The sequence below is a fragment of the Bombus bifarius genome, unplaced genomic scaffold (assembly GCF_011952205.1).
Source record: "Bombus bifarius isolate JDL3187 unplaced genomic scaffold, Bbif_JDL3187 scf7180000007973, whole genome shotgun sequence".
Lineage (NCBI taxonomy): Eukaryota > Metazoa > Arthropoda > Insecta > Hymenoptera > Apidae > Bombus > Bombus bifarius.
The window spans coordinates 727,176-751,402 of record NW_022884359.1 but is presented as its reverse complement, the minus strand read 5'-3'; the positions used below and the strand labels follow the sequence as shown (position 1 = coordinate 751,402).

At 35.1% G+C, this 24,227-nt stretch overlaps 2 protein-coding genes across 11 annotated transcripts in view; both read left to right on the top strand.

Annotated features, from left to right (window-relative positions):
- The first annotated feature begins 394 nt into the window (after positions 1-394).
- Positions 395-5,305, top strand: LOC117215223 (cysteine and histidine-rich protein 1 homolog). The gene is made up of 6 exons (XM_033461622.1): positions 395-651; positions 3,316-3,554; positions 3,617-3,828; positions 4,121-4,281; positions 4,371-4,573; positions 4,665-5,305. Exons 1-6 carry the CDS (start codon positions 418-420, stop codon positions 4,690-4,692), a joined length of 1,077 nt encoding a protein of 358 aa, XP_033317513.1. The 5' UTR covers positions 395-417; the 3' UTR covers positions 4,693-5,305.
- A 1,779-nt stretch (positions 5,306-7,084) lies between these two features.
- Positions 7,085-24,227, top strand: part of LOC117215385 (ATP-dependent helicase brm-like) — a 41,817-nt gene continuing 24,674 nt past the window's right edge. Inside the window, exons 1-16 of one of the 10 annotated variants that reach the window (XM_033461801.1) lie at positions 7,086-7,350; positions 7,977-8,292; positions 9,439-11,645; positions 11,739-11,812; positions 12,879-13,128; positions 13,186-13,269; positions 13,356-13,494; positions 13,660-13,821; positions 13,901-14,242; positions 14,316-14,744; positions 14,817-14,974; positions 15,075-17,049; positions 17,574-17,748; positions 17,829-18,029; positions 18,183-18,264; positions 18,324-18,434. In XM_033461801.1, coding sequence (XP_033317692.1) covers positions 8,017-8,292; positions 9,439-11,645; positions 11,739-11,812; positions 12,879-13,128; positions 13,186-13,269; positions 13,356-13,494; positions 13,660-13,821; positions 13,901-14,242; positions 14,316-14,744; positions 14,817-14,974; positions 15,075-17,049; positions 17,574-17,748; positions 17,829-17,977 — 6,420 coding nt within the window. In that variant the 5' untranslated portion in view covers positions 7,086-7,350; positions 7,977-8,016 and the 3' untranslated portion in view covers positions 17,978-18,029; positions 18,183-18,264; positions 18,324-18,434. The other 9 variants (XM_033461790.1, XM_033461770.1, XM_033461785.1 and 6 more) reach the window with 9 other exon arrangements.

The following is a 24,227-nucleotide window of genomic DNA, read 5'->3' as shown; positions in this document are numbered from 1 at the left end:
TCACATCCGAAGGATACGTAGTAATCCTAAAATCGAATTGAATTCTCATTTTATGATAAAAAGGTCAGACGATAAGTTTCGAAAAATCATATTTGACAACAGTCGAAACAATGACAAATGGTAACAAAGTCTCAAAAAAACAGTCTATCAATACCATTCTTCTTAGCGGGCTCCCTTCTACTAACAACAAGACTATTATTTTCTATCTTGCTAAAAATAATTCGTAGAATAGTCGAATGTCACGAAAATTTTCACATGTATTGGCTTTTAACCTTGAATAATACATCGACCGATTTCATTACGTTTCTTACGAGTATCGGATCGGTGTTGTCTCTATCTAGGAGATTATTGTGTGGTCTGCGTTTGACATCTGCGCATTTCTCACGCTCATTCGGAGGAAAAATCAAAACAATCAATATGGCGGATCCGAACAACGAGGCTGCATCGTCGAGTAGCGTTTCGGAGCAGGCCCCGTCGGCCACTCCGATTCGCGACGATCTCGAAAAAATCGAGGACTTCCTTGAGCCTGATAAAAAGCGTCGCAAACTGTCACGGAACGATGGGAAAACCGAACAAAAGTTGGAACACCGCTTGGGCGGCATCCTCTGCTGCGCAGTTTGTCTCGATTTACCCAAGGCGGCCGTTTATCAGGTAAGTTTTCGAATTATTATTGCTTCTTAATATTTTCTGCCATTCTTTCGATACGTGCCACACTTTGGCGCTATCTACGATATTTTTTACGAATGATACGTTCTATTGATCCGGTATATACTGTGGATTTAACATGACATGACGTCGTTCCTCTAACAACGTCGTTTCTTTCTATCCGACATTTTCACCCGAGGACGATGGGTGCACTTCTCTTCGTCGATATGTATGTCATACATAATACGTACGTATAGATGTTACCGAGCAAGAATTATTCTTATTAATTCACGTTCACTATGCACACTATGCACCGTGACAATTTGTTGACATTTCTCTACACGAAATCGTCTTTTGTTGTTTTCGATTTTATGGCTCTAACTTGGCAGTAGTAACTTTTCATTAAAGTGCAAATATATGTCTATCGCAATGGAATACAGTAAAAACTTAATAAATGATCATTTAAATAATGAAAGTAAAATTAAAATAAAGGGGATACAAAAATGAAAATATATTTTTAACAGTTAAATGTGTGTTTGAAAAAAGCAGAAATATTTCTGGAGTTATTATCGCTTCTTATTCAAGACTTGTGTTTTGTAATACACCTATATATATATTTTATTACTGATTACAGTTGAGTTATATTTTTAATCGATTAATGACAGTTTTTAATACTACTTTGTTTCTGTGTTAAATTCTTTCTCTCTCACTCTGCCCATTTTTCTTACCCTCCTTTTCTCTTGACGATTATAACATATGTATTGTTCAATAGTTTGTCTTTATAGTAAGATTTTATTTTTCTAATATTGCAGGAATTGTTATAATCATGCAAATGATAATTTCATTTTTAAGTTTTGATATTATAAGTATTTAAGCTATTTTTATTATTATTAGAAATAAAAATATGTTTATCAATTGTCTTCTTTAAGATAGTAATAATATAATTACAGGTAGGTAACTATATGCTCTTTCTTAATAAGAGTGGTATTGAACATTTGAAAAAAACAGATGTATGAAGAACAGCCTTTAATTTGCTAAATACAAATATTATGATTTCCAATTATACTATTTTTCATTGTTATACATATTTATAAAGTTCAACAAAATCTGACTGATGATAAAAAAACATCCTTATATACAATATACTCTTACAAAATAATTTTTTGCAATGGAATTTCTAAATATTTAGCATTTATAGTAAATATACTGCCTAAGTGTTTTTTCTTGTATAATTTGTATTGTAAAGGTGACATCAAATCTATGATAAACATATCTATGCATGCATGTAAAGTAATTCTCACTATGATGTACTTTAATGGCGAATTTTTAACTCATGCGAGCAATATGCAGATATATCAAAGAGAATTATTGTATGTATGCATGCCCAAGCAATGACCCCTTTTTTAGTAACATTTATTTACAGAAGCTCCTCTGTTAATTAAATTTGTAGCATTTCATTCTACCTGTACTCTATTTATATTTTGTCCTTAGTTCTTTTTTCAATTTTATTCATGGAAATATATATATATGTAACATATTCTATATTCACTATCTTCATTAACTGTAAAACAGTGGGAAGAATGTTGCGTTTATCCCATCATGATAGAGATGCATACATGTAAGTTACTTAGTGCGCTGCCCAGCGCATAATGTACTTTTTATTTTTACTAAGGTATGCAAGTTTGAACGTTGTATTCATGCATTTGTGAACTCGTAGATATTACACAGAATATTTGATTTTAAGCAGTTTAAACATTAACTTCATCCTTGTTGATATTCTAATAAAATCAATTAGGAAAATGAAGGAGAAAAAAAGAGAAACAGAAATTATTTAAGTCACCAGATCTTTATAGTCTAGCATATAATATAGCAATACATTTTTTCAATTACAAAGTATTATGTTTATTGTAAGAAGTAATCAAGATGAAGGAACCACCCAGATATTAGTTACTAGGAAAAATTTTATTGTAGATTCATGCGGAACTGATGTTTATCAATTATAATTAATAGTGAGAGAGTGAGAGTGAGAGAGAGAAAGCGCATTTCCAGAAAATCTGTATAACATGTATAGTTGAAAAGCATTGAACAAAATAAACATTCTTAAAGGTTATTAGTTAGTTATTTCGCATATGACACCCTTTTTCACTTATCCTACACATCATTATCCTTTTCTCTTCCTTTCTATTATCAATATTGGCAACATTAATGACAATTGCTTTCGGTGATGTTCACATTGTTTTAAACCTACTGGTTTCACAATATGATTACTTGAATTATTAATAGTGTTATTACAATTTTGTGTTTCAGGTTTAAAAACATCAAATTATGGTAATATACATGATATTAGTTTTGTTATTCTAGTTTGGTTAATGTGTTATAAGGGTTGTACATATATATATTTAAAAAAAAAGAAAAGTATAAGATGTGACAGCTTGTGCAAAATGAACAGTTAAATTATTTATTTCAAGTAAAAGTATCTCTTCTCTTCTTTCAATCAATATTAGAACATATATGTTTATTAGAGCTGGCAAATTAAATTTTGCACATAGCTGTACATATATAATGTAACAAAATACAACAGGCTAATTAAAGTTATCAACAAAGTTAGGATTATTTTTTACAATATGAAACTAAGAATGCTAGTAATACATGCTGCAACAATGTTCACAGTGTACAAATGGACACTTGATGTGTGCCGGTTGCTTCACTCATGTCCTCGCAGATGCCAGGCTAAGAGATGAAATGGCAACATGTCCCAACTGCAGAATCGAGATCAGCAGAACATCTCCATCTCGAAATTTGGCAGTTGAGAAAGCAGTATCTGAGTTACCAGCAGAATGTCAATATTGTGCAAAGGAGTTCCCAAGGAATTCCTTGGAACGTCATGAAGAGACTATGTGTGAAGAAAGGTAATCAATGTCAATAAATAGAACTGGATAAAATAATATTAATGTATGTTGTGTGTATGTAGAATATCCAGTTGCAAATACAGTAGAATTGGCTGCCCATGGCGTGGACCAAATCATGAACGTCCAGAACATGAGGCACATTGTGTACATCCACATCGTTCAGGGCTGGATGTAATGGATGCCCTGCGCGATATCGATGCCCGTACCCTTGAAGAACGTAGGCTGTATGACAATGTCTTTGATCTTTTGTCGTACGAGAAAATCACATTCAACGGTCCGTATCTGTTTCTCGTGTATTAAGGCTATCAATCTCTTACATAGTCTTGTTTAGATGAAAACATTATAAAAAATATTTCACTTTGTTCTGTGCTTTGTTTAGCAGCAGCAGGAACAATCTCTGTCATCAGATTTATCCAAATTAAAATATTTATTTAGACTTCTAGATATCTCATTGGAGTTATTTGAAATATTGAATAAATTCATTTTGTTCTTGCATTTCCTGCTGTATTAATAGACGCGTAGAGAACGTAGGATAGGAGTTATCTGTGGAATTTCGTCCTTTGTAGATTTACAAATGAAGCCATATCGTACAGATGAATTTGTCCATAAACTGTTTTACGAAACTTCTCGTTTTACGGCATTTAACAATCAATGGGTTGTTAAAGCGAGGATCAATAACAGTCAACGTGATCCTACTCAGAGTTCAGAAAGAGACATGACTTATCAAGTATGTAGAAATTCAAAAATATTTTGCAAAAAACCAATGAGATTGTCTTTTTAATGAATTTTTTAAATATGCTCTTTAATGCATTATAGTTGATTTTAAAATCAAAGACAACGTATCCACTACCACTTCATTATTTGATATTAAAAGGACCTTTCGGGGACATGAAAGTACAACCAAGAATACACAAATTTGAGTTCACTGACCAGGAAATCGAAAGTCCTTACTTACCTTTACCCTTACCTGATACGGCAGAGTGCAATAGACTCCTCGCTGCAAGAGCTATTAGTTTCAGGTAAGAAATTAACACATATATCTACATAACAATCTTTTATTAAGAAATTCAAAAGAAGAAAGGTTATTTGCTCACATTTTTTTTGTTTCAGACTAATAATGTTCCTGGCATCTAAGTAGCTCAACACAATTGCTGTCAAGATTTTATGGAAAATGAATTATAATTGACACAACTTTTTAGATTTAACAGTGATAAGAACATAGATGACACAGAGGTTTATAACCAATTACTAGTAGTGTTTAACCATAATGATAAAAATAAAGATGCTAATTCTGCTGTAGTCTATACACATATTACATTCAGAAAAAAGATTCACTACGTTGAAACCGCGAATAGATTGACACAGAGGAAATAGAAAAAATAATTTGCAGATACTTAAAAAAGGGCAATGTCTAATTTTGGTTTCTTTCAATTTCTTTCAGAAAATTTTTATTTTTTTTTTATTAACTCTTCCAGTTTACTGGAGCTTTATGTAGATCATTGTTGTTAGACAAGTGTATTAAATTGCGCCGATACTGGTAAGTAGAACTGTTTCGCAAACAGGATAGAAAAGATAGTATGATTTTTCGCGTAGCAATGTCGATCGAAGCGAACAATTTAATGCACATGCCTGTCGACAAAAGCCTATTACAGATTCTTCTATTTACGTATAAATTAAATGTTATTGATGTAAACATCCCAAATCGACATATTGTAATAGAAAAGAATTAAATAAATTTATTATAATTACAAGTTCTAGTTTTTATTTTAAATCCTAACAACATCTACCATCTAACAATGATTCTATTTACATTTTACTTTTAAATTTACGAAGATTAATCCAATTTGTCGTAATTCGGATAAATTAATGAAAATATAAAAAAATATACTTTTAGTGAATAGAGAAAAAGAAGTGATTCAAAATTTTTTAAAAACTTGGAATTAAAATTAAAATTTAATGGTATTATCGTTATGTAGGAATATTAATATTACGAATCTTTCTGGAATTGATTTAAAAAGGATGTAGTTCCGAACACTTCATCCTTGATGCAGTATTTACTGTATCATCAAAAAGACTATTATTAAATCTAACCACCCGTACAATCGGGTCCATTGTGTACATTAATTCTAACAGTAAGTTGTGCATTCTGTTTGTGCATTATTATCGCTAGAGCTATTGAGGTAATATTTCTCACGTGTTCATTTCTTTCTGGCAAGTCATGCAGTACCATGTATGCATCTCCTATTGTTTGCATTTTAGTTTAATCATATTAAATATTAGTAACAATGCAAACATTTTATTCAAAATTGTAGTAGCTAAGTTACGGATATTTATGAAAATAGATTGAATAAATAAACAAATTAAATGTGGATTAAATAGAATTAAATTAATAATTTTATTATTACTTTCACACTGCCCCATACGTATAATACGTTTAAGATAATACGAGGAAAAGGTCTGATGACACCTCGGACGAAATATGTTGACGGAGGTAAGAGATACGGATTGATTATCTAAATATTTTCGAATTTGCAAAGGCGATGGTTGATTTAGTGTGATTGGTAATTCTCCTTTTGCAAGTGACCATCACCATATTATCGGCACTCGGAGGTACGATGCGTCCTGTGAATGGCCTGCACAGGGATTTCGCAGGTCTTACTCAGCGATCATAATAAGCAATAAACCCTTATGAAACACTCTGATTCGACCAATACGTACTGGAATAGAAAGCTAAAAAGGGAAAAAATCCTAAATCCATGATCATTACAAGCAACTGATAATTTCTTAAGCGATAGAATGAGTGTTCAATGGTTTCATACAGTTACCGTTGCTGGGAAAGACAGAATTTCTTGGGCTTATAAACATAAACATATAAAAGTATAAAAATATAAAAATATGAGTATATAAAAACATAAATATATAAAGACATAAGACGTAAAGATATAAACGGATAAAGAGATAAAAATATGAATCTAGAATGTAAGATGAACGTAAGAAAAAATTCAGAATCGGTGTATAAAATTTCGTACACAATAAGCCGCGAAGAATATTGGCGTAGGACATTAATAAAAATGTTCTCTTTTTCTTCAAAAAAAAGTATAGTAAACAGTTAATTTCTCTTTGTTAGATAACTTACAATTAGTTTCATTATTGCACGATTTTGTCATTCTAATAATTGTTTATCTCAGATAGAAAAGTAGATATGAATTTTTTCGTAGAACCGTACAATTAAATAGGTCTTATAGCGTGGAACTCAATGGGTTCTTGTCTATGCTAGTGTACAATCAAACAGAGTTAATCTCTAACTTTAAGCTTAAATAAATAAGTTCTTGTATATGCTAAATTGCAAACTAACAAGGCAGATTCCTAATTTTATAGGTTCTTGTATATGCTAAATTGCAATCTAACAGGACAGATCCCTAATTTTATAGGTTCTTGTAAATGCTAAATTGTAATCTAACAGGGCAGATCCCTAATTTTATAGGTTCTTGTATATGCTAACTTTAGTTAACTTCAGCACTTGGCCGCATGGTGCAGCACCTGTACTGTGAAATAACTAGAATTACGGGCGTGAATGTTCTCATTTCCTCTTTGTTTATATGGCTGTGATCTCCAACCTGAAATAGTGAGATTTTAAAATTGAGAGCCTATATGCAAAACTAATACAAAAACAATTAAATGTTAGGACTCCAAATACGCTAAATGAAAAAATATATAGAGTACGTATAATGCAGAAGCTCTGCTCCATGGAAGCACTTCCAAGAAATAGTGGGGATAACCACGACCAGTTAGTAAGGTAGAATTCCAACCAGTTAGCAAGATAGTGTTGTAATTTTAATAAAAATTCTTAGGTTTCACAAGTTATATTAAATTTATTAAAAGAAGAGAAATGATTCAACTTTTATCAAATATACAAATATATTCAGTAATCATAACAAATATGAATTTATATTAGTTTTTAATTTAAAGAAACATACATAGGTGTAGGAAATAGCTTTGAACAGACAGCCATGATTTCTGACGTGCTTAATGTATTGCGAGTAGAAACACTAAGAAAATGGCCGGTAACGAATGTTGATGATCGTTTATACTGAAATCGATATAAAATTTGATCAACTTTTTCATTGTAATGTTGTTAACTTCTGACTAAAATGAAAGTTGTTTCTATTATAGTAAAACGAATGTTATAATGGTATGTACTGATATGACTCTTTTTATATATAATAGTCAGTTTATAATAGCATAGAGTCTTTAAGCTTGATTACAGAAGGAAATGAATTACCAGATTTTTCTATAAAAAACAGTTTGAATATTTGTATTAATTATAGTATCAGTATGAGAATATACATATTATTAATGTTCTACAAAGCTAGTGTAAATATATATTATTAATAATATTGTGTATCTTTTCATATATTTTAGGTGGTGAACTTCACATATTTAAAAGTTTAAGGACATCAGTATGGCAAGTCCTTCACCACAATCGTCTCCTATGCCTCCACCGCAAACTCCAAGTCCTATGGGTCCTCCTCAGCAGGCACCATCACCTTCTAACCCACAAGGTAGTCCCATGGGACCACCACAGCATCATCCTCATAGTCCAACACAAGCATATCAAACTGGTCCGCCAATGCCACCTGGAGGTCCACCTATGTCTCAACCGAATCAACAACCTCCATCGCAACAGCAAAATTATCCATCACACCCACAACAAATGCAATCCGCTATGGGTCCACAGGTAAAAACAAAATTTAAGAAATATTATCTTTACTTTTTATAGATGATTACAGCATGTTTTATTATTGCTAGACAAAATTATAAAGGATTGTTTTATACTAGAATAAGCAATAAGAGGACATATTTTTTCAAAACAATAGGGAAAAATTCATATATTTGTGAAACAAATTGTTTTTTAAATTTTACTAGAAATATTATAGATTAAGGATCAAATTTAAAGATTTCTGGCATTGCAAATATTCATAGGAAAATGAATGCATACTATCAACATTTAACAAAAAAATCATATGTACTATAAATATTTTCTCTCCCTTTCTTTTTTTTAAAGTAAAAGTATCATAGTACAAATTATATTACAAATCATGTCTAATTTATCATATGACCTGCTTAAAAAACACATCTCAGATTGCCTACTGCTAAAGTAATATTCACTACAAGAAATAGAGTGTCCTTTGCAACTCTATAAAATTTACTAGCTTACAATTATTAATTGCAATTAAATTTACTGTCTATCTAGACTTTTTATTTTTTTATTGATTTTATTTTTTTATTGATAGTTTATATTTACAAAGCTTTTTGTGAATATATATATTATGTAAGCTCATGAAAATTAGTCACACAAACAGCTTTTCATATTAAAAAAGACATTAATTTTACTCATCTAATCAAAATATATCTTTTTCCTGCTCTAAGTCTGTAAGTTTCATATTTAATTTATTTTCTTGTGGCTTAGAAAGGTTAATTTCAAATTTTTATCAACAGTTTATAGGCCAGCACTTTTAAAAAGATGAAATATTTGATCAGCAATTTTTAGAAAAAAAATGGGAGAAATACTATATTCGCTAAAACAATTATGTATTACAAATTTACATACATTATTTATTTCACATATGGAAGTATTACTATAACAATGCTTGAAGCATCCCTTGTTAGAATTTATAATTATTTATTCCATCTCCGTGAGAATAAACTTACAGAAATAAGCTATTTATTCTTTGAGAAATTTATAAAAAGTGAAATTAATTAATTTGATTTCCCATATTTCATTATCATGTATCACATTTTTTCTGCATGAGAAATCATATTTCTTAACAATAATATTAATTGCATGATAAACGAAACAAGTGTACCACTTCTGATGTTACAGAATCAGAGTGGACCTGGCATGCCAGTTAGTCAAAATTCTAATTCTCAGCAGGCTCCCAGTGGACCTATGGTACCAGGCCAAATGGGACCAAGTGGATCTCAAGGAACATCTCACATTATGCAATCTGGTCCAAACCAAATGAATGCAAATGGACCAGGACAAATGAGTGCTGGTGGCCCTGGTCAGATGGGACCAGGAGGCCCTGGTCCAATGGGCCCAGGAGGCCCTGGTCAAATAGGCCCAGGAGGTCCTGGTCAAATGGGCCCAGGAGGTCCTGGTCAAATGGGACCAGGAGGCCCTGGTCAAATGGGCCCAGGAGGTCCTGGTCCAATGGGCCCAGGAGGTCCTGGTCCAATGGGCCCAGGAGGCCCTGGTCAAATGGGTCCAGGAGGCCCTGGTCAAATGGGTCCAGGAGGTCCTGGTCAAATGGGTCCAGGAGGTTCAGGACCGATTGGAGCAAGTCATTTGGGCCAAGCTGCTGGAGGGCCACCAGGAGGTCCACATATGAGTCAGGCTCCTCCTCAAATGGGTCCTGGAAATGGACCTGTGCCACAAATGGGTTCTGGAGGACCTTCAAATTCGCAAATGGTACCTGGAGGACCAGGACATATGAGTGGCCCACCAGGATCAAGCCACATGAATGCAGCTGGACCACCAGGACCAGGACATATCAATTCAAGTGGGCCACCAGGACCAGGCCATATGAATGCAACTGGACCCCCTGGAACAGGCCATATGAATGCGACTGGGCCACCAGGACCAGGTCATATGAGTTCAGGTGGTCCGCCTGGACCAGGACATATGAGCACTAATGGACCTCCTGGACCAGGACATATTAATACAAACGGTCCACCAGGTTCAACTCATATGAATGCTAGTGGTCCGCCTGGAAGTCATTTAAATAGCGGACCATCCATACCAAGTCATATAAATGCAAGTGGTCCACCAGGATCTGGACATATGAGTGCTAGCGGACCAGGAAATCATTTAGGCCCTGGAGGGCCAGGTCAAATGCCTCCAGGTGGTTCTACTGCACATAACTTGGGGCCAGGAGGACCAAATCAAATGGGTCCTGGAGGTCCAAATCAAATGCTACCTAGTAGTCAAACCCCTATGGGACCTAGTCCCATGGGGCCTGTTGGACAAGGTGGACAAATTGGGCCAAATGCACCTGGCCAAATGGGACATAACGGACCCTCGCCAATGGGTCCAAATGCTCCTGGACAGATGGGTATCGGATCTGCCTCATCACAACTGGGAATGGGAGGGCCTGGAAGTCAGTTGGGTCCAGGAGGGCCAGGTAATCAAATGGGTCCGGGTAGTGGACCTGGGGGACAATTAGGAAGTAGTCTTGGACAAATGGGGCCAGGAAGTGGACCTGGAGGACAGATGCCACCAAGCAATGGACCTGGAGGTTCTATGGGCCCTGGAAGTGGTCCTGGTGGACAAATGGTATCAAGTAGTGGACCTGGAGGTCAAATAGGGCCAGGAAGCAGTCCTGGAGGGCAAATAGGACCAGGAAGTGGTAGTGGAAATCAAATAGGACCTGGAAATGCTCCTGGAAACCCGATGACACCAGGAAGCGGACCTAGCGGACAAATGGGTCCAGGAAGTGGACCCAATAGTCAAATGGGACCAGGAAATTTGTCTGGAGGACAAATGGGCCCAGGAAATAACTCAAATAGTCAAATGGGTCCTGGAAATGGTCCAAGTGGACAGATAGGTCCAGGTGGTCAAATGGGACCCAATGGTCCTGGAGGGCAAATGGTTCCAGGTGGTTCAGGAGTACAAATACCACCAGGTGGTCCTGCAAATCAAATGGGACCTGGTGGTCCTGGTAATCAAATAGGACCAAATGGACCAAACAATCAGTTAAGCCACAGTGGTGCTAGCAATCAAATGGGACCAAGTGGGCAGTCATCTTCTGGCCAAATTGGCCCTGGTTCACAGGGCCAACAAATTGTTCCTGGAGGTTCAGCGCCAATCGGGCCTGGTGCACCTGTGAATCAAATGAGTCAAACTGGACCTGGTGGTCCACCTGGTGCTGGACAAGAAAATTTGAATGCTTTACAGAAAGCTATTGATTCAATGGAAGAAAAGGGACTTCAAGAGGATCCACGTTATTCTCAGCTACTAGCTTTAAGGGCTCGTCAAGGCAACATTGGAGAGAAACAAGCTTTTAGTTCACAACAATTACAACAATTGCGGTATACTATATAGAATATATTTGTTAATTATATATGTAATTAATTGCATCAATTATCTGAAGATATTAATGTTTTATATATAATTGTTTGCAGTGTACAGATAATGGCATATCGATTATTAGCAAGAAATCAACCGTTATCGCAACAACTTGCACTTGCAGTTCAAGGTAAATTAAACATAGGTGCTATTAGTTTTGTGTTTTAGGTGACTACTCTATCTTTTGTATTGTTTTAAAAATATACACTGTGTTATATATAGAGAGTATACTAAGAAACAACCAATAAATTTTTACATGTATAGTATTTAGTAAACTATTTTTTGTCAGAAATGTCACATATTGAGTAGATACCAAGTACTATTCGTTTAGTAATTGCAAACAGAGAAAAATTATATTATTTTTACATGTAAGATTTTTTAAAATAAGCGCATAAGTAAAATACATGTCAGTATCACTTTTTGTAAATGAAACTAATTTTAATTAGTAGAATTTCATAGCATAGTTTTCCACAATTCCAAAACTGTTTATTTGCCCTTTAGGTAATTGCTTAGTGACATTGTTAAACTCAAATAATATGAGCTATTTGCTCAAATTCCTCAAGCAAAGTTGAAAGTCTCATAAATAGAGTTCCTCAAATAAATTATATTTGAGAGAATTTTCCTACAATCGGAAACCTACAACGGAATTTAAAATATTGTGTATCTTACTTTTGTTATATATTTTTTACAAATAGAAATAAATAAAGATAATACATGATATTTTAGTTTAGAATGATTTATCAAGATTCTACAAGAATTTGCAAGCTTATTTTCAGAATGTTCTGTATATGTGAATTTTTATTTGTTATAGCTTCCACCTTAATTAAATACGTATTACTTCTATTTAAATTATTATTTATAGAGAGAAAGAATGTATTTAACATTGTTCTTTCTACTCATTTAGTAAAACATTTAATCCTTTCTATTTTATGTATTAAAAATTATATCTAGCAATATATTGTTTTCATGAACTCAATAATAAATTTCTATTCATAGTTGAATAATAATCATTATTTAACAATTTCTATTTATAGTTGAATAATAATCATTATTTAACAATTTGATTTATTAATGACTGATATATATAATTTTCGCTTGTAATTAGATGTATTTCTAATTTTACTAATATTATAAAAATACAAAAGTAGAGTAGGATGATCCAAACTGGGGGTTTGATTTAAGATTGATGTAAATAGGTGGAGCACCTCCTCCTCCAGGTATGGGACAACGTACTCCTATAGATCCATCTCAAGGACCTCCTACTACTACAGGTCCACAAATCTCTGGACCAAATGTAATTGGTCCTGCGGTTCCTCCAAGACCAGGTTGCCAAACACCACAACAACAACAACCTCCTCAACCAGGTGCTAAAACTAACAGAGTGACAAGTGTGGCAAAACCAGCTGGTTTAGATCCGCTACTGATTTTGCAGGAACGTGAAAACAGGTAGTTATTGAATTAATTAAAATATTTATCTAAAATATACTAATACTGGCATGGTAGGGTCCAATGTGAAAACAAACTTCACTCTCATACATCAAGGAAAGCGACACATGCATTTCTTCAATTAAAACGTTTTATGGTTACGTATGTTAAATAATATTTAAAAAAGACATACTGTATGGATTTGCTGAAGCTTTAGTGACTTTAGTTCATGATTTCTTTAATAATAGAGTTGCAGCACGCATAGCGTTACGAATGGAACAATTGAGCAATTTACCAACTAACATGCCAGAAGATCTCCGTATCCAGGCACAGATTGAGTTACGGATGCTTAGGGTACTGAATTTCCAAAGACAACTACGATCAGAGGTAATCGTAACAAATATTAATAATATCACTCTGTTAAAGGAGTAATTAATAAATAAAATAATATAACAGAATAGAATATTAGAATATAAAAAAAAAAATAAATAAATAGATAGTATTATTCCGTTACTATAGCTTCTTTTTAGTTATAGCTATTATCGTTTACAGATTTTAGCATGTACTCGAAAAGATACTACCTTAGAAACTGCAGTGAATGTAAAAGCCTACAAGCGTACGAAAAGACAAGGACTTAGGGAAGCCAGAGCTACAGAGAAACTCGAAAAGCAACAAAAATTGGAAGCTGAACGTAAACGAAGACAAAAACATCAAGTAATTAGATTTCTAACTTTTTGCTAAAATTATTATTAAATGGAGAAATAGTATGTAATTTTCATTTCTATTTTAAAAGGAGTTTCTTAGTTCTGTACTTCAACATGGTAAAGATTTCAAAGAATTTCATCGAAATAATGTGGCCAAATTGGCAAGACTCAACAAAGCTGTTCTAAATTATCATGCAAATGCTGAAAGAGAACAGAAGAAAGAACAGGAGCGTATTGAGAAAGAACGTATGAGACGTCTTATGGCGGAAGACGAAGAAGGTTACAGAAAACTGATTGACCAAAAGAAGGATAAACGGTTAGCGTTTCTGTTGTCACAGACAGATGAATATATCAGTAATCTTACTGAAATGGTAAAACAACACAAGATAGAACAAAAAAGGAAGCAAGTGGAAGAACAAAAGCGTAAAAAGGTATAAATATCTTTATCACTTTCTACACCCATGAGTACTTAATTTAATGTATTTTGGACTATCACTGAAATAGAAAAAGAAGAAGTTGCAAGATGGCGAAGGAGGCGAAGATGGAAATGCTAATGAAGATACTCGTGTTGGTGTGATTGAAACAGCTACTGGTCGCACATTAACTGGCGAAGAAGCACCGCTAATGAGTCAACTTTCACAATTCTTAGAATCTCATCCAGGATGGGAACCAATTGAATCCGAAAGTGAAGATGATGAAGATGAAGAGGAAGAAGAAAATGAAGGTGAAGAAAAAGGGGAAAATAAAGAAAAATCTACTGGCGATTCAGAAGAAGAGAAGGTTAAAAAGACTATACATAAAGCCAAAGTAGAGGATGACGAATACAAAACGGAAGAACAAACGTATTACAGTATTGCACACACTGTGCACGAGGTAGTAACAGAACAGGCATCTATCATGGTCAATGGAAAATTGAAAGAATATCAAATCAAGGTTTGACATTAACATGTCTTGCATTAAAAATTGTTCTTACAATATGCATTGTAAAACTTCTGTTAATTTTAGGGTTTGGAATGGCTGGTGTCATTATTTAACAATAACCTCAATGGTATACTTGCGGATGAAATGGGTCTTGGCAAAACTATTCAAACAATAGCTTTGGTGACTTATCTTATGGAGAAAAAAAAAGTAAATGGGCCATTTCTTATAATTGTCCCTTTATCGTAAGTATTACTTCTATGAAATTTTCTAAAATAATAAAAATGTAAAAAATTAAAATTACGTCTGCAATACTTAAATGTAACTTTTAACACTTCTTTTTAGAACTTTGTCGAATTGGGTATTGGAATTTGAGAAATGGGCTCCTAGTGTTGTAGTTGTGTCGTATAAAGGTTCACCAGCTGGCAGAAGAGCCATTCAATCTCAAATGAGAGCCACTAAATTTAATGTTTTGCTTACTACTTATGAATATGTTATTAAAGATAAGGGCGTTTTAGCAAAATTGCAGTGGAAATATATGATTATCGACGAAGGACATAGAATGAAAAATCATCACTGTAAACTAACTCAAGTATTAAATACACATTATCTGGCTCCTCATCGGCTTCTACTGACAGGAACACCATTGCAAAATAAATTGCCTGAATTGTGGGCGTTATTAAATTTTTTACTTCCTTCAATCTTTAAATCTTGTAGTACTTTCGAACAATGGTTCAATGCTCCATTCGCAACCACTGGTGAAAAGGTAGAATTAAATGAAGAAGAAACTATTCTTATTATTCGCCGATTACATAAAGTATTACGTCCTTTCTTACTGAGGCGTTTAAAGAAAGAAGTTGAATCACAGTTACCTGATAAAGTTGAATACATAATCAAATGCGATATGTCTGGACTGCAAAAGGTTCTTTATAAACACATGCAGAGTAAGGGTGTATTGCTAACTGATGGCTCGGAAAAGGGAAAACAGGGCAAAGGAGGCGCCAAAGCTCTAATGAACACCATTGTGCAATTGAGAAAATTATGCAATCATCCATTCATGTTCCAAGCTATTGAAGAAAAATACTGCGAGCATGTAGGTACGCAAGGATCTGGTGTGATTACTGGTCCCGACCTGTACCGTGCCTCTGGAAAATTTGAATTGCTGGATCGTATTCTTCCGAAATTGAAAGCGACAAATCACAGAGTACTATTATTTTGTCAAATGACACAGTTAATGACAATTATGGAAGATTACTTAAGTTGGAGAGGATTTATGTATTTGCGATTAGATGGCACTACGAAAGCTGAAGATAGAGGAGACTTACTCAAAAAATTCAACGATCCTGGTTCCGAATATTTCTTATTTTTGCTATCGACACGTGCTGGTGGTCTTGGATTAAATTTGCAAGCTGCGGATACCGTTATTATTTTCGATTCTGATTGGAATCCGCATCAGGACTTGCAAGCACAAGATAGAGCACATAGAATTGGACAAAAGAATGAAGTACGCGTACTCAGATTAATGACGGTTAATTCGGTTGAAGAAAGAATATTGGCTGCAGCTAGATACAAATTGAACATGGATGAAAAGGTTATACAAGCAGGAATGTTCGATCAAAAGTCAACTGGTTCTGAACGGCAACAATTCTTACAAAGCATTTTGCATCAAGATGATGCTGAAGATGAAGAAGAAAATGAAGTACCGGACGATGAAACGGTTAATCAAATGATTGCACGAACGGAAGGTGAATTTGAAATATTTCAAAAGTTAGATTTAGAACGAAGAAGGGAAGAAGCGAAGCTGGGTCCAAACAGAAAGTCCCGACTATTGGAGGAAGCTGAGTTGCCCGATTGGTTAGTAAAAGATGATGATGAGGTTGAAAGGTGGACGTATGAAGAAGATGAGGATAGATTCCTTGGACGAGGTTCAAGGCAACGGAAGGAAGTCGATTATACTGACAGTTTGACTGAAAAAGAATGGCTGAAAGCAATCGATGACGATGGAGCTGAGTACGAAGAGGAAGAGGAAGACGATAAGAAGAAGAAGAAGACACGAAAACGGAAGAAGAAAGGCGAGGAGGACGACGAGCCTATGCCAAAGAAGCGAAGAGGAACAGGATCTTCAATTGACCCGAAAATGAAACGAGCTATGAAAAAGTTGCTTATGGTAGTTGTTAATTACACTGATAGTACAGATGGCAGGCTCCTTAGCGAACCATTTATGAAATTACCATCCAGAAGAGAATTGCCGGATTATTATGAAATTATTAAAAAACCATTAACTATCAATAAATTACTTCAAAAGATTGAAGAAGGAAAGGTAAATATAAAATATTTTTGTTGTATATAGTAAAGACTCTATAAGAGCTCGAGAGTGGGAACCACTGGGGAGTAGTTAACGAAACGTGGACACAACTCTTCAAATTCTTTATACATATGTTGCCGACAATGATGCACGTAGAGAAGGACAGCAAAAGGAGAAGAAAGACCAGTAAGCCAAATTGTCATAACCAAATTTTATAGTAATATTATCGTGTTTTATCTCATTTAGTCAAAAAAATCTTTGTAACGCGTTAATGAAATGTGTACTAACAAAAAATTGAAAATAAAGAAATTTCGTCGTTGCATTAGTGTCGTTTCACCAATATGAAGACGATACGGATCTTGAAAGGAAAGCCGCTGGCATATTATATTACTGGTGGGGATAAAACATGAGCAGTTAAAATTAAAGTTACGATCTTTGCGAGCAATTATAGAGCTTTTACTTGTTCCTTTATTTTACGATCATTGCAGTTATTTATTTTTTAATTGGCGAATTAATTTTTTGTATACTTATTGTTACAGTATGCCGATTTTGACGATCTTGAGAAAGACTTTATGCAGCTGTGTAAAAATGCACAAATTTATAATGAAGAAGCTTCTCTCATACACGAAGATTCCATTGTTTTACAATCTGTATTTACGAATGCGCGTCAACGTATCGAAGAGGAAGGCAATAATTCCGACATGGATGATAAAGGTGCTTCCCTTATTATTGTGATTTAATAAAACATGTTAAAAATCATAGTAAAACGATTCTATATGCATGAAATTTTTAAGGTGAAGGCGAAGAAGGATCGGACGCAGATTCCACTGTTAGAATGAGAATCAAGTTGAAAGGAAGGAAGGGCGAAGGTAGAGGTGGCCGGAGGAAAAGGGTCACTAAAAAGTATATATCGGATGACGATGACGATGGTGATGATAACTGAAGATCATATGAAGACTGTATGAATTATTAGATTATCTTAGGTAATAAATAAGGTAGAGTTTCATTTAATCATTTCAAATTACTATCCTATGGAACTGTTATTAGTAATTCAACCATATGACATTTCATACAAATGTAACCAAGTATTATAATTTGATTATGAGCTAAAAATACCATCATTATTAAATAAGTTATACATTTTTCAGAAATTCTCTGTTGAAAATTGCATGTTGTCCGTATTAAACTAAACTCTGATACGAAGTGGATGAATTAGGATATATATAAAAGGTGCGAGCGATATAGCGAGATCGTAAAATCAGTCAGTGGTTAATGCTTACAACTTTCAGGAACTTGGTTCAGTGACACGTTCCCGCATTCCCGGACCATCTTTCTTGTTATTTCCGAATGGCATTCGCTTTACATCTTTTCTTGATCTTTGCCCCTCTCCTTGTGGGAAGGTGAGTGTTTGCTTGTAGTCCTTTGCTGCAACTCTCTCCTCTTGTCTCTGGGTAATTAGAAAGTCAAAGGGGAAAGCTCGGCTATCACACTTTATTCGGGACAATGATATATGCTCCGGAGAATCGGAACGCGTACAATGCGTGGACTTTGTACACGTGTGTCGCGTGTGTTTGCCTCTTGACCGTCCAGGCTTACACCGACACGCCATATGCGTAGGATGAATCGTACTACGGCGGCCAGGAATCGCCTGCACGGCTATCTTAGTCTCTCTATATTCGGTATGAGTCGGCTTAATTTGTTCATAAGCTCTATTGCTCTTATCAATTTGCGCGACGAAAGTGGGATTCTTGCTCATGATTGTACTCAAGTATTTCATATACCTTTTCTCCTGCACGAGGAAGGCTTTGACGGTGGCAAACGGGTCCGTAATCTTTCTTATTTTGTGGGAAAGACTGGTTTTGTTTTGCCTTAGGCGATGATAAGGCCCAGTGCTTTAGCTTTACGTACGACTCCTGCAATTGTATTGTTGGCGTTTTGGATTGTGGGACCGATGCTTCTATCCGAGCAGCGTGCCCTGCCATGGTCCATCCTATCCGGATCAGTTGACGACTACCTAACGCTTTTATCGAAAGCTGTCTACTCTAACCTTTGACTGATCGATTTTAAAATTTCACTATATCGTTTCCATTTACTCTAATTATTAAGTTATATTTTATTTGAAATAAACATGTAACCTTGTATAATGTACAGTAAGTAATTTAACGTTAAGTATTGATACATAATTTTATTTGATTTTTAAAACAAACTATATATTAGATTCGAACACATTGCCACCTTCGATAAATTTTATATTCATAGATAAACCAATGTAAATGTTATATAATATTTGGAAATACATCGAAAAACGATAATAATTAAAACACGATGTTGACCTAGGAAAGAATCATTTAGTATTATTTGGTACTCGTTGATCTTATTATTGACTAATATTTTGATTAATATATGTAGACACATAATAATTTGAAAAATGTTGCCATTGAACATTAATCTTTCAATACACGTCGAAGTAGGGTAGGAACACTTGTTAATTATTTTATTTCTCCGTATTTAAACCACTGTAGATGGTATAAATTACTATCTTTAATATATACATATACAAAAATCAAGTTTGCTTATTAGACTGTAATATTTCGTTGGTAATTGTCCCATGAATAACCGAATGCTGTGGTATTACGTTTTATGATAAAGCAATTTATTTCATTTTTCATTATGCTACGACTTCATCTTATATCATATGTATGAATGTGACTAAATAAATATTGAAAAACTCAAAAAAATGGTTCATACTGATTCGCATGATCTAAAAATCTAGCTAAAAAAATTTTATTTAAAAATTTTAGTTAAAATCTTAATTCAGGTAATCTATATAGCTACAACGCGAAAGTCCATACTGTGCCGTATCGAAAGCGTATCATATGACAGTAAATTATTGTCTGTGATGAATACCAAAAAGTAACACATACGTATGTACTTCAGTTAGATTTTACGGTTCAATATATTCTTATTCAAAAATTAGAATTTCCAAAAAACCTTCAATATACAGATAGTTCAAAGCGTACACGTATTTTACCAATCTTAATGATACTAATATAATAAAGTAACATGATAATATTAATAATCGTCGATTAAAACCGAAAAGTCAGACAAAGCGTCGGTGGGACAGAGACATCGGAGGAAAAACCGGACTGCAGTAAAACTCGACATCGAATAGAGCCAAGAAATCCAGTTACGAAAGACTTCGTTGTTCGAGAAGCGTGCAATTACCGCGGCGATGTCGCCAAGCCGATAGTTTCTGCTTCCGTGTCAGTAGAACTCCCTTAGCAGTTAAGAAAGAGCGCCCTCGCTTGCAGAAGATTGATTCTGGGACAACTACCTCCGGGCGTCTCGTCTTCGCTCGTTTCCTATCATTCGTCTTTCATCTGTGTTCTTCTACTTCATACCATAGACGAACCAGTCGAGTTGTTCTTTGGATATATTCGATCGGACGAATACGAACCGACAAGAAAGTGGGGTCAGAAACTACTTGGAAGATAAAATTTCTGGAAAGCAGCGACGAAACGCTTGACGCGATAGAAAGATATTAAACTTGGAAAATCATAAATACGGGATTATCGTTTAGCGAAACGTTGCTCCAATTGAAGGCAGATATACAATTTTTTGCCATAGCCGGAAATACGAGTTGGTTAAAAAAACAGCCTGCTCGTTTGGTAACAGCAGTTTTCCTAGATTAACATACGTATAGCGGAAGCTGTATCAGACCCCAAAATACTGCTGATCCAATAGAATGAAAATACACTGTCTCCCGGGAAACTACCTTTACGGGATATTGATCTCACGGTAGCAGTACTAGCTAGATACTGTGGCATTAAACTCCGTTACGAAGGATGACAAACTGTACGCAACACGGAATATTACGGGGATTTGTTCGAAACTACTCGTACGCGTAAACGTTCCGTCTGAAGACATTGTTTAGTAGGAAAGGAAGAAATAAAAAAAGATGAATGAAATAAGAAACGAAAGACGATCAATTACTCGGACTTGGCACCTCTGTAGTCACATACAATTCCGCCAAGACGAATCCTCTCATCGAAAAGTAAACGTGTGTCGTGCGAGAAAACACGCTGCTAACCTCTTTAATCACTTTTTGACTGAAAAATTACACAAGGTCTGTGTAACTTTGCAGCTAACGGAGGCGCGTAATTGGTTTGTTGGCTGGAGCGTAAATTACATAGTTTTCACGGCGGTATTGCGCCAGAACAAAAGGCTTCGCAAAGGACGATACAACGAACCTTCGTATTCCATTCGTTTCCTCGTATTCCAGACGCTTGTTGATTTTCTAAGAGCGCTTCCCGTCGCGTCGTATCGCGCAGCGTAGTCGCGATCCTTTTGCCCCCTTCAGGAAACAAGAGTTTCTACTTTTCAAGCTTTATCAGTCTGCGACACTTTTTTCCTTTCTTCCAAAGTCTTTTCGGTCGTTGCTTTTTCGTCGATCATTCCGACTCGCTCGGTCGTTCAATTTGTCACGACCTTTCAGACTTTATTCGGATTCTAATTAAAAGTTCATCGGCTAACTTTGATAATTGTAATTCCGACAAGGCAGGAGTTTCAAGGAGGGGGTAACCTAAACCGAGCAAGATATCCTTCGTTGAGTTGAGAATCCTTTCTGATGATAAATTACTTCTAGGAAAAATCTGTAGAAAATGCTATAGGTTATTAACCGTTAGTTAGACGAAAGGATTATTCGACACTTGTCGTCCACGGAGATAGAGGAATATTCGCGCTGACCGTTCATTTATTTTACACGTCGACTTTTTATTAAGCGTTAAAAAATTATACCCACTTAGCCGGTACTTTGCTTGATATATGAACGCAAGTTATGTATGTATCCGATAGGTAACGATGTTTGTAATTGTTACTTGTCGGTTGCTTAGAATTAGATCTGTTACTGTTACATTACGAATTGTTTAATATATCATTTATTATATCAGCGATAGTGCTTAAATTGAAAGAAAATTATACAAGAGTTAACAGAGATAACCCTCGTAGACTGTTTGAGAAATTTCGAACATGACTTACAAACACGCGGAATTACGTTAACGCGACAATGAAATTTTGCGTGTAATGTGTCGATACTTCCGTTCTTGGTGTTAGCGAGCAAACACGGTAAGGAATCAATACGAACGTACACAAAGTAGGGAATGTGTGTGAGAGATTTTAAAGAGAAAAGAGAAACAAAATAAAAGTAAGGTTAGATTTTTGTCACCAGACACAGGAAGGTGAGAGACGTAAGATGCGATAGAACGTGGCTATCGAATGGAATCGGAAAGACACTCGAATGTCGCGCGTGAAGCGAGTGTTTTCTTCGATTTATCGTTGCGTAAATAATGTGGCCGATCGCACGAGTAATATTCAGCGAACCAATATTATAACACTGTAAAGCTAGTTACTAACACATCTATACGTTTCTGATACCTCTACTGCTGATTTCTCCTCGGCTTACTACATTTTAGCGTTTTATTTGCTCAACAAGTTCGAGCCAGGCTCGTTTCCCTGCATCCTTTGCCGCGCTATCGGCATGATATACGACCTGGCTATCGGCCTTCGAGTTTTTCAAGTGTTACCGGCCGCTTCAAAATTTCGCCACCCGTTTAGTTTCCTCTTTCACCGAGCGTCTTTAACGTGGCCTATCTTTAACGCGCATTTGCATTTTTACGTTGAATGTCGTGTACCGTTCAAATGAAAACCATTTCTTACTGCTTGCGTGATACCCGAAATCGATTCGCCTCGATCGATTAATCACATATTAAATATAACTTTATGTATCTTTAATTTTTATTTTATCTCTTGTAAGTTTGATTTCTTGTTGGCTTATGCGAAAGCTTAAATATCAATTGGAGTAAAACTATTGCATATGCTTTAAGAATTGATAAGCTGCTTGTGTCGAGAATTTATTAATTGCTATGCTAGTATCTCCGTGCATACTGTATACATATATATAATATACGCCCTACTGCTTAGGCTGACCTCCTTTCGTTCGTGTAAGGAGGGTTTGCTCGCGTGCAGGGGTATTTTTAATTGTCAGTAACTAAACAATAGAACCGAAAACGCAATCTTTTTATTCTTGATTTTTGCCTTATTTCGGTGTCAAGAATCATCCCTTAAATTTCCTGACACTTGTAGCTGAACACCCTCTGTGTAGATATGATGCGGAACATAAAGTTTTATACGCATAATTCGATTTCCTACCGTAGTAGTAATATCAGTAAGAAAAGATAATAACGAGCGAAAGCGAATCAAATGGATACAGAAATATCACCTATAAAGATATTACTATATCGTGATTTAATATTGTCTGGTAGAGTATCGTTCTTCTTGTTTCATGTAAGGCCATTAACAGGCAGACATAAGAACGTTAACGACTAGCTACGTTGTAGTGTATTTTCTGTTATACAATGATTCGAATTTTTCACGACAGTCAAACAGTATTTATAATTATGTTCGACGAATCCATTCTATGCTTCGCTTTCGACGTCAAGGTTTTACCATGTAAAGTTTCACTTAGCAAATTTGGCTTCATTTCCTAAAATCCTCGATTCTACTGTAGATGTTTGGGTTTAAAATAACAGAAGAAAACACGGACATTCTCAAACGGCTGTATAGTTCTGTAACTCTTAAAGAGCATGCTTTAAGAAGATGCTCTTGTTTTCATTTCAGTTACACTTCTGTACAAGATAGCAGTTGCTTAGTCGAGTTTATTTGCCCGCCTTTACTGTTTACCGTACTCGAGGTAGTTGCTCATTTGGAAGCTAAAATACAAAAGTTTTACGTAACGTTCTATCTATTATCTTAAGCCTCGCGTATCAAAGAATATACATAATTTTGGGAAAATTTAATTTTTATCATTTACTCGTTACCCATTGTCCTCTCGACGATACTTGCTATATATTTATCGCTTTTTCAAAACCGTTGCCGCGAATATGATAGATCGTCTACGAAAAGCTACATCGATAATGATAGAATATCGCGTTGTTCTCGCGTAATTGTAGAATTTCACACATTCGGAGTCGCCTGACCCTCCAAAACGCAGCACACGAGAGAACCATTGACTATCGGGTTTATTCTATGCCAGGTATGCGGCTTGGTGACAATAAAAACTGAAACAAACGTTAAGAGAAACAACGATCTCGCGTGAAAGGACGTCATGCCTGAATCTAATAATTTGTATCGTCATA

Excerpts from the sequence above, each read along its gene's own strand:
- LOC117215223 (XM_033461622.1), top strand. The coding sequence starts at position 418 with ATGGCGGATCCGAACAACGAGGCTGCATCGTCGAGTAGCGTTTCGGAG. Across the intron at positions 3,555-3,616 it reads GAGACTATGTGTGAAGAAAG|AATATCCAGTTGCAAATACA; the intron begins GTAATCAATGTC and ends GTGTGTATGTAG. Across the intron at positions 4,574-4,664 it reads GCAAGAGCTATTAGTTTCAG|ACTAATAATGTTCCTGGCAT; the intron begins GTAAGAAATTAA and ends TTTTTGTTTCAG.